This window comes from Malurus melanocephalus, unplaced genomic scaffold (assembly GCF_030028575.1).
Source record: "Malurus melanocephalus ecotype Western Australia unplaced genomic scaffold, MMel_1.1 scaffold_251, whole genome shotgun sequence".
NCBI classification, from domain to species: domain Eukaryota; kingdom Metazoa; phylum Chordata; class Aves; order Passeriformes; family Maluridae; genus Malurus; species Malurus melanocephalus.
Genome location: NW_026623483.1, coordinates 424,942 through 438,854, shown reverse-complemented (window position 1 = coordinate 438,854; position 13,913 = coordinate 424,942). Strand labels below are relative to the sequence as shown.

At 41.2% G+C, this 13,913-nt stretch overlaps 1 protein-coding gene across 4 annotated transcripts in view; it reads left to right on the top strand.

Moving 5' to 3' along the window:
• SPNS2 (SPNS lysolipid transporter 2, sphingosine-1-phosphate) overlaps window positions 1-13,913 on the top strand; it is a 130,869-nt gene that overhangs the window by 35,761 nt on the left and 81,195 nt on the right. For all 4 annotated transcript variants that reach the window (XR_008965941.1, XR_008965942.1, XR_008965940.1 and 1 more), the window contains exon 2: window positions 372-437. Coding sequence is in view for 1 of the 4 variants with exons in the window: in XM_057375489.1 (XP_057231472.1) it covers window positions 372-437 (66 nt within the window). In the remaining 3 variants the exon portion in view is untranslated. The remainder of the gene's footprint in view (window positions 1-371; window positions 438-13,913) is intronic.

Genomic DNA, 13,913 nt, shown 5'->3' with positions numbered 1-13,913 from the left:
GCACCTTAGGTGCAGAATCAGTTTCCCTGTATTTCTGTAAAATAACAGAAGTAAGGGGTCTGGATTATGCAGAAAATACACAACAAGAAAATCCTGATTTTATTTGAGCAKAAGGGAATGACCAGTTTCCATTCATGAGTATTTAATTCCCAGGCTCATTGCATGAAGTTATATCTGTCCACCTTTGCTTTTCTTGTAGTAGCCCAAAACTATTGCGTGTGCATGTATAAAAAGAAAAAAAAAAAGTGCAACCTTTAGGAGTTATGTATTTAAATTGAAATGTGAAGCTTTGCTGACACTTCACAAAAGGTTTGGGTTGAAAGCTTTTCAAAGGCTGAAGGCACTGAGCATATTCTTTGTTTTCCTTGTAGGTGTGTTACTAGATATCCAGCAGCACTTTGGAGTCAAAGACAGTGGAGCTGGCTTGCTACAGACAGGTAAGAAAGAAATGTTTCTTCTCTCTCTGGTCTTTGTAGCACCAGTTCTACAATGGGWAACCACAGATTTCTCCATTATGGTGCTTGGGCACATTGGCTGTGAAATCTACTCTTAGAAAGGTGAATAAATGCACTCTTACTGGGAAGCTAAATGAGCATGAGGGTTTTTTTTTGGCCTTCATCTGCTGCTGGTCAGGAGGTTGCATCTCAGAATGACTTGATTGTAGAATGGACCAAAAGCAAATAAACCTAAGGATATTATTTACAAGAACTAAATTCAAATGGGAGATGGTTATTTCCACTAGATCAGAAAACTCATGATAAAACAACAGCAGGACCCTATTCACTTCTTTAGATTGGTAGTAAGGGTGATGTATTTTGACCTTCATGTGCTCGACAGAGGATCTGCTGAATGGACAGTCCCTGGGAGCACGGTGTGGCATGAAAATGTAAAACTCACCAGGGCGAGAACCCAAGGGTGAGAGCTGCAGGGAAGGCTAACAAACACTGCATCCATGAGAACTCATGGATTAACAACAGCCCTAGGATTTTGATGCTGTCAGCTTCCAGCATTTCTCTTGTCTTATAASGAAGGATTGTTGCAATTCTGATGTCCTTTTAATGGAACAAGCTTTTCATGTCTCAGACATCTTCAGGCAGAGCTGAACAACCCCAGGACAAATCCAGCTTCTCTGGCCTCTGGTCCTGAGGTTGCTTAGAGGAGGGCCTGTGTCGGTGGGCTGCACATTGTATATCAGTCTTGTGTAGTCATGACAGCACGTTTGATCCTCATGGAGAGTTGAAAGGAGTAGCAGTATTTTAAGGTAATGCAGTATTTTAAGAAAACAGTCTGGTTTGAAAACTCTTAGAGAGCTAGTAGAGTCACGGATTTGTGGTGCTGTGGTTGTCTTGTCACTGTCATCTGTCTGAGGGAACTGCATTGGGACAATTACAGCTCTGAAAAAGTGAGGATTGAGTTAGGTTTCTGTGCCAGCCAGACATGTTTTCCTATGCTGTCACAGTGGATACCAAACACCTGTCAGGAGCTTGTCTGTGAAACTGTAGCCTACCCTGAATTGTATAAAATCATTCTTTATGATCACACTGAAGGTGACAATGTTCTGGAGCTCCATCAATCGGTCTTTGATTTCAWAGTATGTGAACCACTGCAGTGTCACCTCCTTTTTTATTTCCTGCARTCCATGGCACAGCAGGATCCTCGTCAGTGGTTGCAGCTTCTTGGTAATGTTGTAATACAAACAATTAATAACAATTTGTGTTAAATGTTTAAAAAATGCTGCCCTTGTGTGACAGCAGAGCTTAGCTCAGCTGATGTGACCAGCATGTGTCCAGAACAGAAGGTTTCAGCTTTACAAGTGTCACTGATTAATAGTAACATCAATCAGGTATGGCCAAAATGGCACTGGCTGTCTGTCAGACTCTTTTCTACAGCAATTACTTGTATTTATTTATTGTACTCAGAGGAACAGGTCCTCAATGTACCATCAGACAAAAAAGAAAATATTCTGGTGGAAAAAKACACTTATAAAACATGCATTTAATTTTCATTCCCCTCAGTGGATGAAGTCCTTCGGAAGATTATTTACTGACAGCAAGTAAAAGCTAACTGCGACAGGATATTCATTTGTTAATTGCAAGAAATGTTATTTATTTCTCTAGTATACACATAGGGCACTGAAAAGAGCATCACTGAGATATTGCAGGATTGCTCTTGAGTGTGTCAAATTTTGTAATAGGTAATTGTTGCTTTATGTAAAGCAGTATTTTCTCTTGGGTTTTTTTGCTGTTCTGAAAACTGAGGGTTTGACTTTGCTCCTGCAATGTGGATAATAATGTACTAATCACAGTGCTATCAGAGGAAAAGAGTGCTCACAAAATAAAACACCATTTCACATAAATAAGGGTAAAGGCATGTAAGTGAAAGCTTATTAAATCTATTACTCCAGCTTAACAAGTTTCTGTGTTGGCAGCTGGCCCAGGTATCCTTAACCTGGTGAAATAAAAGATGCTTCTCTAAACCACCACAAACATTGCTTTTAATCTTTTGTCTTTTCTCTAAATCTGACTTCTCAATGTTAAAATCCAGGTAAATGGTGCGTAGTGTAGAAGCACTTGCCCATGGTAGCAGAAAAAGCCTGGAGCAAAGCTGGGGCCAGGTCTGGTGTCTCCCACTCCTCTGCCTTAACCTTGAACAGTTCCTCTGCCAGCAGAGACACAGATATTGTTTGCTTCCCATGAGATGGTCCTRCTAACTAATTGAGTGATGTGAGATGAAGACTCTTCATCCTGATTATGTCCTCTGAATAAAGAGTGGATTAGTCCTCAGGTTGTTAATCCTACATCTAAATCAGTCCTAAATTAATTTGCAATGTTAATGAGGGGGAGTGAAATGTAGTATTTGCTGGCAGTTCATATCACTCAGCAAAAAGACAAGAAAATAAATGAAAAATTTTAAAAAGCCTTTTAACTGGGAAGCAAGGTTGCACAAATTTTTAGGAGGACATGGTTATGAAAATCCAAACAGAAAGGGGAAAATGAAATCCACCAAAGGTAATGTTTGACCCTGTGTTCATGCCATACCCCACTCTTTGCTGGCACTGGTATCTCTCCAGCTGATCTGGTGTCTCTCTCCCTCTGGTCACTTGAAAGCCCATCCATACACTCTCAGCTTCTGATGCTGGGTGAAAAGCAAAGGTGACTTGTTCCTTAGGAACTATAAAGACACAAATAGAATTTTTGTCTTCTTTTATATTAATCCTGACATACAAGCTGCTCTTTGCCCAAGAGATAATGGAAACTGCTTAGAGGGACACCGTAACTCCTTGTACAGAAAAATCACAGGATGCTCCAGGTTCATCCATAATGGAAAGGAGCAGAACATGGTAGTTTCTGCAGCAAGGATCCTGTGACAGCAGAGGACACRCTGACAGATGGAGAACAACTTCTGCTTGCTCAGTAGCACAGTAGGGTAACGCACATAAAACTATGGTGATTTCAGCCTCACTTATCTCCGGACGATGCTGTAATTCTGTGCTGATCTTCGTTTGTAAAGCATTACATATGTAGTTATATAAATATTGGTTTAGTTCACCATCCCACAGGTCTGCTTCCAAGCTTCCTTGTGCTTTTCAGTTCTTACTGGCTGCTTTTCCCAGCTGGATAAAGGATAAACCTGGCTGAACTCAGAAGGYGGTGAGCTTCTCTATGCCTATTTGAGCTGTATATCTGTAGTCAGTCAAAACATTTATAAACCRAACCATACAAAAGTCTTATTTATGTGTGGAGTTAGGTAAGAGCAGCTACAGAGCTACKAGGAACGCAAGGACTGAGAAGGTGGACAATTGGATTTGGAGAACTGCTTCCAAAGAGTGTTATCCTACCATATATTTATCCTTCCCATTATACCATGGGAGTAATGCCCAGTGTCCTACTCTGGTTTTCACTAGATTTTGTCCCCTTTTTTCTTCAATATTTGTGCTTTATTGCTCTGTCTGCTCTCCAYGCCCTTGGATTTATTTTTGCTTTTGTGTGTCTTGCCAGTGTCTCTGTAGCACACCAGAGCTCTAATAATAGTAGTGCCTGGCTCACAATACAGTTTGTCTTCCGAAGATCTCAAGATGTTTTATATCAGGAGGGGTAATGAAGCTGGCGCTCTACAGATGGGGAAACCAAGAAAGCCAGATGGGAAAAATGACCTGCCCAAAGTGGTAGAGCCGGTCTAAGGCAGGGTCAGGATGAGAACTACAGTCCAGTTCCTGAACACGCTGCATTAGTGTTACAAATTAATTAATTAATGAGGTTAATGCTTAGACCCCGAGATTTGGTCCTTGTTACTGTGCACCTGAATCCTCCAGCCCAGACAGCTCCAGCTCAGGGACTTTYGCAACTGGAAACTGAGGAGCTTCAAATAGAGGGTATTGCAAAAATTCCATGGAAATGCAGATGGGGAAAGTGCCTTTCTTTAGGAAGGGCATAGGGATGTCATTAGAGAAAACCCTGGTAAGCAAAAGTGCATAGTGTAAGGTCACAAGCYAGGAAATGTATGGAGGTGAGAGATCTGCAAGGACTCATTAAAGATGAATAATCATAGATAACTGGGGCTCTGAAGGAACTTGTGTCTCCTGATGTGCAGAGAGATGGGTATTCCCCCAGATGCCTTTCAGCCCCTGGTTTCCCAGAAAGAAAAGCAAAGCCAGATACTTTTTGTCAAGTCTTGTTGTGAGCTCACTTTTCCTATAAGGATCAATTCCAACTAAAACCTTTGTTCTTTTGAAAAGTGGACCTTTTTATTTACCTGTGTTGCCTTACCTCTTGAGCTGAGCTTGCATAAACTTGCAGTAGGTTGCAACCTTGCAAATACACAATCAGCTCTGGTGTGATTGTTCCCKCCAAGCTATAAACATGTGCACTGAGAAGGGGACTTGACATAGTGGAGCACAGTGGTGGCATAAATCAGACTTGCTGCATTCCATTCCTTTTGACTTCCATCTTCTTGTCATTGGCTTATGGTGGCTGCTATACCTCTCTAACTTTTTTATTTATTCCTTGCAGAGACCACCTCCCCTAGGTACTGCCCCTGAATATATGTATATATTACATGAGTTATAGGTACTGCACGTTTCCTTTCTACCATCTGCTTTTCCCTAAATGGATGCTGTTTTTCTCCTCAGCTGTGCTATGCAGAACKGAACCACATCTTCATGTTTTGCTTCCTACTGCATTTACTTAACAGTTCTCTTGCTAGGACAGATCATAATCTAGTTACTTTCTGCTTCCTGTTTCAAATTCATGTGCTTTCCTTTTGAGTGAATGGCTTGTTACACCAGAGCACTTCCCAAGGAGGTGGTCTCTCAAGTGTTCAAGCCAGGAGGTGAGATGGAATACATCATGCTTGCTCTTCTTATGACTGCAAATGGTYTGGTACACCATGTCCTACCCACTGCCTTCTTCCCTTCTTCCAACAACACTAAGAGTTCTTAAATCCAGGTTACTTCTCCAGCAACCTGGCACTCAGAATGGCAGAACAAAGTGGAGCTCTCTTTCTGCCAGGAGATCCTCTAAGTCCTATCAACAACGAGCAAAACCTTTCTTCCCCTTTTTCCATCCATGCCTAWTTTTGTATCCTTTTTTCTGGCCTTCTACCTTCTGTAGGATGCTGCTGATCCAGGGATTAAACARGGTCAGTTTAAGCAATTAGGAGGAGTAAGATGGGCTCTGTTCAATATGCTTGTTTAATTTTGTCACAAGGGTTGATCTTTTACATATTTTGCTGGAGTGAGTTGACATAGTACAGAGCCTGATTATTTCCCACCCAAGCCCTTTACAAGTTCCAACAGTCCTTTTTTCCTCTGTGCTAGGACYGTGTCTGATACACTGAGACACAGCAGTCACACAGTCTGAGGGGCTGATTCATGAAAGCAGTTAAACCTATTTGGAAATGCCTCTGCAATCAAGAATGGGCAGGTTAGCGGAAAACGTGTTTGTGCCCTGGCTCAATCCCCAGGCACCAAGGACCGTACTATAAAATGCCATTGACAGCCTGTGTTCTCACTGGACAGCMCTGGATTGCAAAGTAAATAATCCTTAGTGGGGGTAAAATGGTCAGGGAGGGGAGGGAAGGTGTCCTTGCTTCCTGCTGAGAGGAGGGAAGTGCTTCAGCGGTGTTGTATTTTCTTTTCTGTTTTTCATGTCAGCAAGTGAATGCAGGCTGCTAAAACAGGGAAACCCTTCAGACTGCCTTGTCTTCATTAATATCTTCATTTTATGACATTGCATGGCCACTAAYTCAAGGTAACAGTTAATTTCCCCATCTTGTCCTTGTGCTTTGCACARTGAAAGTTTGTCCTCACTATTGGCCTTTCAGGTATTTGGGCTGGGGTTGCAGATGAAGCTTGCACTTGTGCTGCCTGTGGCACATCTGTTCTATCAGTAGAGATTGACCTGTTTTCCCTCAGGCTGCAGCTCAGGMACCTTTGCCAAGGTTGTCTTCACTTTTGTAATTTATTGTAATAATGAGGGGAATAATTTCTCACAGATTTTAGAGAAGTAGTTATCATTCCACTCGAAGTCCCAAGAGTTTTTAGCACAGCCTGTCCATCCACCCCACATATGCCTCAGACCTCAGAATTTCATTCAAGCACTGTAAGTGCTGTAAGTGGAAGACAGGATAGTTGTTGGTATTGTGTAATACTTTTAAACATCTTCCTCTTACTGCCAGCAGTGCCATCTCATGTAACTGGTATCTGCTCTGTTTCATGCGCAAATAGTTCAGATGGGCTGGTCTGGCTCCCTTGGCATTTTTCATTACCACCTTAGTTGGAATTTTGAAAGAGGGAGATGAACATTGAGTTACATTATCAGTTATTACATATTTAGTGACGACCAGTTGCTGGAAGGGAAGTGTTACATTCAAAAACCTTACAAGTAGGTTGCTTTTTTTCTCCCCCTCTTCAGTGGCACTAAAAGCTTTAGGTAGTAAGTGGCAAACCTGCTTATCTTTAATTCTTGCTTTTCACTGTGCCTGCAAGTTTAATTTTAAGTGGAGACCAGGGGAGTGTTCCTATATGGTCTGAATGAGGAGGAGCCACAGTTGCTGTTGATACATCTTGGGCCCAATTTAAACATAAGTGTTAGCTCAGAATGGAAGGGGATTTTTTGCCTTGACCTTAAGTGAAGTTGCATGAGGGTCTTCTGTGAATAGGGGTTGAGAAAATAGAACTTAYTTTTCTGCTACATTTTATATATTTAACATGTTTCATCCCAGGGGAGCCTCAAGTGTTCTCTCTTAAAAGATTTATTTTAAGGTTGTTTTGGTTTTGTGTTGTCTTCCACACCTGCAGAACACTTATTTTCTCAGAGCACAGACCTGCAGTTCTGTAGGGCAACATACAGTGTAGTGAGAAATGTGAGCAGCAGGGTGAGATCAGGTGATGAAGAGGTCAGGCTTGGTCTGTGTCTGCTGGGAGAACCCCAAGATAATACAGTACTGTTGGAAGCATTGCTATTGGAGGTGGTGTGGGATTTGAGAGAAAGATCACTGGTGTAACCCAAACAGCCTTGACAGAGTRTGAAGGTCTCTGGAGCACTGAAGGTGCTGTCTGGGAATGAAGTGTAGAGCACTGAGTTGGTTGCTGTAACGCAGCAGACATCTATAAGACCCTGGAAGGGCAGGGGTGTATTTGCAGTAGTGGGAGTGCCATGGTTCTGGACCAGTCCCTGCAATTGTTTTGCTTCTCTAATGTCCTATCTGGAGTTCCAGGTGACTTCAGGTGACTTATCCTCCAAACCAGTGCTTCTCAAACCTTCTGGGCTGTGGATCGCCCTGCATCCTTATAACCAAATTTGTACTGTGATTTGTTATCAGGCCACAAAAAAAAAGTAGCATTGCTGCATGTCAGGCTGGAAAGAATTTGATTTTACCTTGTGGACCACRATTTTGAGAGCCATAGCCTTGGCAGAAACAAGAGCAGGTCAGCAGGGCTGCAGTGATTCCCATGTACAACCCACATGCACATGAGGAGGAGTGACTCATTCATAGACACTTGTACCTGGCTTTGAAAATGAATTCCAGGGCATCACTTACATAAAAAGTGAACATTCCTCATGGTATTGGGTAGTGTTAGCAGCCTGCAGAACTAGATTCCAATTAACACAAGTAAGCCTGGCTTGCATGAATGGTGTATTGTTGTACTGATCTYGCAATGCCCCCAGTACATGCACGTATTTGGGGATGTTTCCTGTATGCTGATGTAAGATTATAGAGCAAAGACCCATTTTCTGCTTAAATTATGCAGAATTTAAAAACTAGGGAGCCTAGATTTGGAGAGAAAATATTACTGACCATAATCCATTACTCACCTAAATTCAATGTACTTTTACAGTGATGTAAATGTATATAAACATTTTCTGCTAAAACTCTTCAGTTGTTTTCAAGGTTTAGTCAAATGACTGAGGATGGCTCAGGTTTTTAAATCACTGGTGAAAACCAAGCAGTTCTTTGATGGGATGAATAGGAGGAGGAGGGGTTCACACCTGATCTTGTGTTCTTTGCTGCTGCAAGCAGGAAAGTGCTTTGGTTTTCAGCGGAAAGGATTTTTCTAAGGAAAGCTCGGTTCTGTTGTCTTTTATTCTCGCACTCAATTATACATTAGTTATACATTATTCCTAATTAAACATCTGGACAATTTTGACCATTTGCTCCTTCCAAAATTTTCATCCACAAATGTTTACAGAAGCAAGACTTACTTTACATATTCTCCTACTACATCATTCTCCTTGTTCTTTGTAGGTGAGCTGAATTGGAGTGTGGCAACTCTTAATTTATTTCCTTGTGGAATGATGGTGTTGAAGTGAGARCATTAATAATAATACACCTTCCCTGCAAAGAGTTGCCTTAAAGAACTAAGGAGTTCCAATAATTTGCTTATTTGGAACTGCACTAATTTTAAATAGATGGTTTACAGTAAATTACTCTTGGGGTGGACTTGGAAGTGAATTAGAGAGGCACTACAGGTAAAGCAGTTTGARCTTTGATTTCTTTTTACAATTCATAGAATCACAGGGAGTTCTGAGTTRGAAAGAAYCCACAAGGGTCATGGAGCCCAGYTCCTGGCCCTGCACAGAAYACCCCAACAATGCCACCCTGTGWSTGAGATCATTCAACYGACAGTGGTGGCCAAGGTACTCTCTTCTCTGAGTCTTTTCCCTGTTCCCTTCTTTCTTTGGACCATCAGTTTGTAGAAGCAAGATGATCGCCTGCCCTCTCAGCCTCTGATGAATGCCTGTTAAAAACAGCYTTGCTAAGAGTTACACAGCAAAATTTTCAGCAGAGGATTTGTCTGTCTGGGGTTGGGTTGGATTTGTTTTGTTTTTCTTGAAAGATGTTTGAAATAGGCTCTGAATTCTTTGGTTTTAATTAACTGCATTATTCACAGTTACTGGATTTGTCCTTGGCTCTGCCCACCCTGGGATTTGAGTGGTCACTAGTCCTTCAGCAATTGATGGTGTCAGTTGTTGTGTCTTCAGCATCCTGTGGTTTTGTCCAACAATATAAATAACAATAAAATTCTCTGAGTGCTCTTTGCCACATCTCTTGAGCACTAGAAATCATTGACGAAGTCTCACAAAGAAAGGTACCGTTTCATGAGAGCTTTTGTGATAGAATGAGTCACGTTAAGAAAGATGGGTGAGTTAAAGAATAACTTCACCAACAATAAAAAACAAAACAAAAAAAAAAAAAAAAAAAAAAAAAAAAAAAAAAAAAAAAAAAAACCAGAAAAAGAAAGTAAGGTTTTACTGAGTTGCGTTAAATTTAAGCATATGGACTGTCTTGAAAAGCAGCCTTCCAGTTTATAGGTAATTTAGGATATGTAAATGCTTAACTTACTAATTGTGCCTGCAAATCAAAGTAGTTAAGTCGCATTAATTCCACCCGAAAAATTATTCCTAGGGTAAATTGCAAGCTCAAAATCAGTGATTGAGCTGACAATCTTTTAAAAACTTCTTACTAAAAATAGATATTAGTTCAGAAGAGCTGATGTAAACAGTTATTATGGTGAGAACCATGCATTTCACTAGATAAATCCATCTCCTTTATCTGTATTCTTGAAGGTAAAATTACAGAATGGGAGCACGAAAATGTCTTATAATTTTTGCTGGTTTAGTTCTCACCGTCCCCTGTTTTACATTTAAATTGACATTTCCCACCATCACATTGCTGCCCAYGATGTCCCTGGGCTGGGGTTCACATTAGCACTGCTGGGATGTTTAAATCTGTGCTATCACCATTGTTACAGCTCAGCGAGCTGAAACTGCCTCTGCTCCGTGGCTTAGTCAWKTGGGTTTGGAAAGCCTCTCTCTAARGGTTATTGGGTTGCATTTTTTATAAAATTTTTACATTCTTATAAAAGTGTAGGTGGTTTCATTCCTGCTTTGTGCACCCAGAGCCTTCAGTTACTTCCAGCTTTTTGGCTGGTGGAGCAATTGTGCTGCCTGCCAACTGCTTTGAAACCCATGGATGTGATAATGGGGAAAATTATTAGCAAGTGTGATACCAAATATGTCATATTGAGGGAGAGGGTGGCAAGACAAAGAGGAAATAATTAAAGAKAACATCTCTGGGGAAAAAATTAGAAGAGAACAAATATTTTCCTGAAAAGCAAATTGTTCMAAGTTGTCCTTGTTCTCACAGAGGATGTTTTATGGCTAGAAGAGCTATAATACAGGATATTATACAATGGATATTGAGTTTTCACTAAAAGCTCCCCAGTGAGGTATTCCTACCAGCTGCTAATGTTACACCTTCCAGGGACTTGGACAGTGTATGACACACTGAGTGGAGAAAATATTTGCATTGTACATAAAAGATGCGTTAATTTTCTTTGTTTGTACTGAACTTATTCTTTCTGCATTCATAATCCAGAAACTGGTCTCTTGYCTAGTCAGCAGACAAATAAACTTCTGGCAGCAGCATGCAAAGTTTTTCCCCAAGCTTCAATTCCAGCTGAACAGGACTGATAGCAGAGCTCAGCTGGCACCTCAGGGCATTTCTGCTCTCCTGGGAGGGGAGTGGAAGAGGCCTGAACACAAAGCAATGCCAGATGGGCCACTGGTCACTCATCAGGCTCACCTTCTACATATTTAGACCTAATTGAAATACGTTTCTTTAATACCTTGACAATCCCTGGATTTACCAAATATTGCCTTTCCTTTTTTTCCATTAATGTAATTGATGATGCATGAAGGAATTGCATTTGCAAACCTTGCGCATTGCAGTATTTGTTTCAGGATGTTGTTTTCCAATGGTACTTGTTCTCCCAGAAAGATACTGGTCCAAAGAAATGTAAACTGAGGKATTATTAAAACAGGGTGCAGTCACACTCCTTGGCTGTTGACACTGCGATTAACCCTGAGGTCTTTCACAGATGTGTTCTTTTATCCACAGGAGCAAGTTCAGTTGCAAAGCTCACTCCTGGAACTGCAGCTCAGCTAGAGTGTTTTTCCAAGTCGGGAATGACACATGGGTGATAATCTTAGAAATAACAATTGTAAAGCAGACAGAGATTCTGTTAGACACACAGAGATTCATTCTCCAGTGTAGATGTGATCCTTTTCCAAACCATGGCAAGAAACACTGGGATATGTGAGTGTTTCGACAATTTCCTTAAATGATTTTGTCTGCTTTTGAAGGCCAGCCAGCCACTGTGAAACCCAGCCACTGTGAAACACTTGCTTTTTGTCTAAATTGCTGTTTATAACAGCAAGAGGCAGGAGCATTTCTAAATACCACCAGCAACATTGAATTGGCAAATAATTCTCTTAAACAGCGCTTACAATGGTGCRAGAGGCTTCCCTGTGATGCCTCTTCACTGTGCAGTGAAGGCTGCTCGTCACTGTAAGTGTTTATTTGTGGCCTGCTGGTTGTTCAGCTCTTGTCCTAGTGCTCATACACAATTGCAAATCACAGGCAATAGTGAAGTTCCTTCTCATTTACTTTGTGGTATGGAAGTCTATTAAAATGGTACCAGCAGCAGGAAAAATGGATCAGCCCTTGGCTTCATACCCTGGCAGAGTTATTCAAGTGCTGATGGGCATCATGTGGCATTGGATAGGAAGTGGAAAGTACTTATGATCCCTGAGCTCAGACCACTGATGTTTGGATGGTGAGACTCCCTCTAAGGCTTGCTGATCACCCAAAACTGTGGGAGATGAAGATATTCTGGATGTCCTGAGGTTATCTTCCAAATGCCTCTGGCTCACTCATGGATCTTGTTATGTGGGCTTTGGTGGTTGTCTGGGAAGCCTGTTGTTTTTTAAAATAAATATATATCTTTATTTGTACATCTGTATCTAGATAGATAGTTTTTCAAATCTGTATTATTGTTGTTGTAGTTTAGGTGCCAGACCCTCAGAGAATGGRTGGAGTTACCTGGTGTGCTTTAACACAGGAGAAAGCAGCTTGACAACTGCAGAGGGGCTGGCGCCTTGCTTTCTGCCAAAGGTAGAGCTTGCTGCCTGGTGGCTCCAGACTCCATCTGACCCTCATGGTGCTGTTAATCAGATAGGGATAGTGGTTCTCCATTTTATTCCCTGTCTCTTGCAGCTAGTGGTGATTGTTTGTGTCCCTTATAGTCACCCAAGTTCTGTGGCTGTGTGCGTGTAATGATGGATAACAAAGGAGAATCAGCTCAGGGTTCAGGACAAGTGACAGCAAATGGTTTCTTTCTTGCCTTTTAGAGGATCTGTGATTCATATTGAAACCAGACAGCAAGTGCATTTRCACACAAACCACACTTTGGGCCACCATGTCTGGTCCAGACCAGCCAGCCCCAGCATCTGCTGCATTCACATCGTCTCAAACACACCCTTCACTTCCTTCTCACAGTAGAAATTTCAAAAGTTATTGCTTTTAATTTGCTTGTCCTCGAAAATAAGAGGGGGGTAGTGTAAAATCACATAACATAATGAATGTCCTGAAAAGATAGGGTGTGGGGTGTGTGTTTTTCTGATTTTTTTTATCACAATGCAGAAACAATCAGTAGGGGCCAGTTTGCTGGAAAGCATTTTGAAAAGTTTACAGGGGAAAGTGGAAAGCTTGTGGAAGTTAATGTCACGAGGAGCATTATTAGGACCAGTGCTTAAAATACCAGATTTTTATGTGGATAACACATTATAATTCTTGGGAGGGCTGAAACCAGCCTCTGAGTAATTTAGCTGCCTGAGAATTCTGTGTACTTTTCTCGGAAGGATCTAAATGCTGCCCCTGTCACAGACAGGATGCAAGTCTACATGGTTTTCTGATCTCTTGTCATTGTTCTCGAGTTCATATGAAGTGGTCTCCTGAGGTTACATGAAAGATATTTTACTGGGGGACTTATTATTTATTCACTGGCAATGCCTTAGGCAGAAATATGGACATGGCTGTTAAGAAGAAACTGTGAGATTCCTTAGAGAGATTATTTTTTTCTCTTTCTGTGTTACTACTTTGAATAGAAACCCAGTCAGCACTACAGAAATTTCCCCTGTAAAGTTGGTGTGGTTTTGGGCCAGTCCCTAATGGGTGGTAGCTTAAATAGAGAGCTGTCATGGCTCAAGACACTATTGCATTTTACAGGCAATTCAGAAAAAAGTCAATAATCAAGCAGGACAAAATACTTAAATCCCCTCCTGACCAGCAAACAGCTTTTTAGAAGTAAAGATTGCCTGGGCAGTGTTAGGAAATTTGTGTGTTTCCTCCACAAATAAAGGTGAAGCTATCAATGGCACTAACAGCCCTAGGAGGGGGGAAATCTTTGAGGAAAATAAGACAATTCTGGGTTGTTGGATTAGCATCAAACAAAAGCAATTACCCACAATTGCTTTTACATCCATATCTTCTCTGAATTTTAGTATATTTCCATTCCACAGTGATTTCTATTCCTAAAAAAAAGTGAATTAGTATAAGGCTGCAGATGGCAG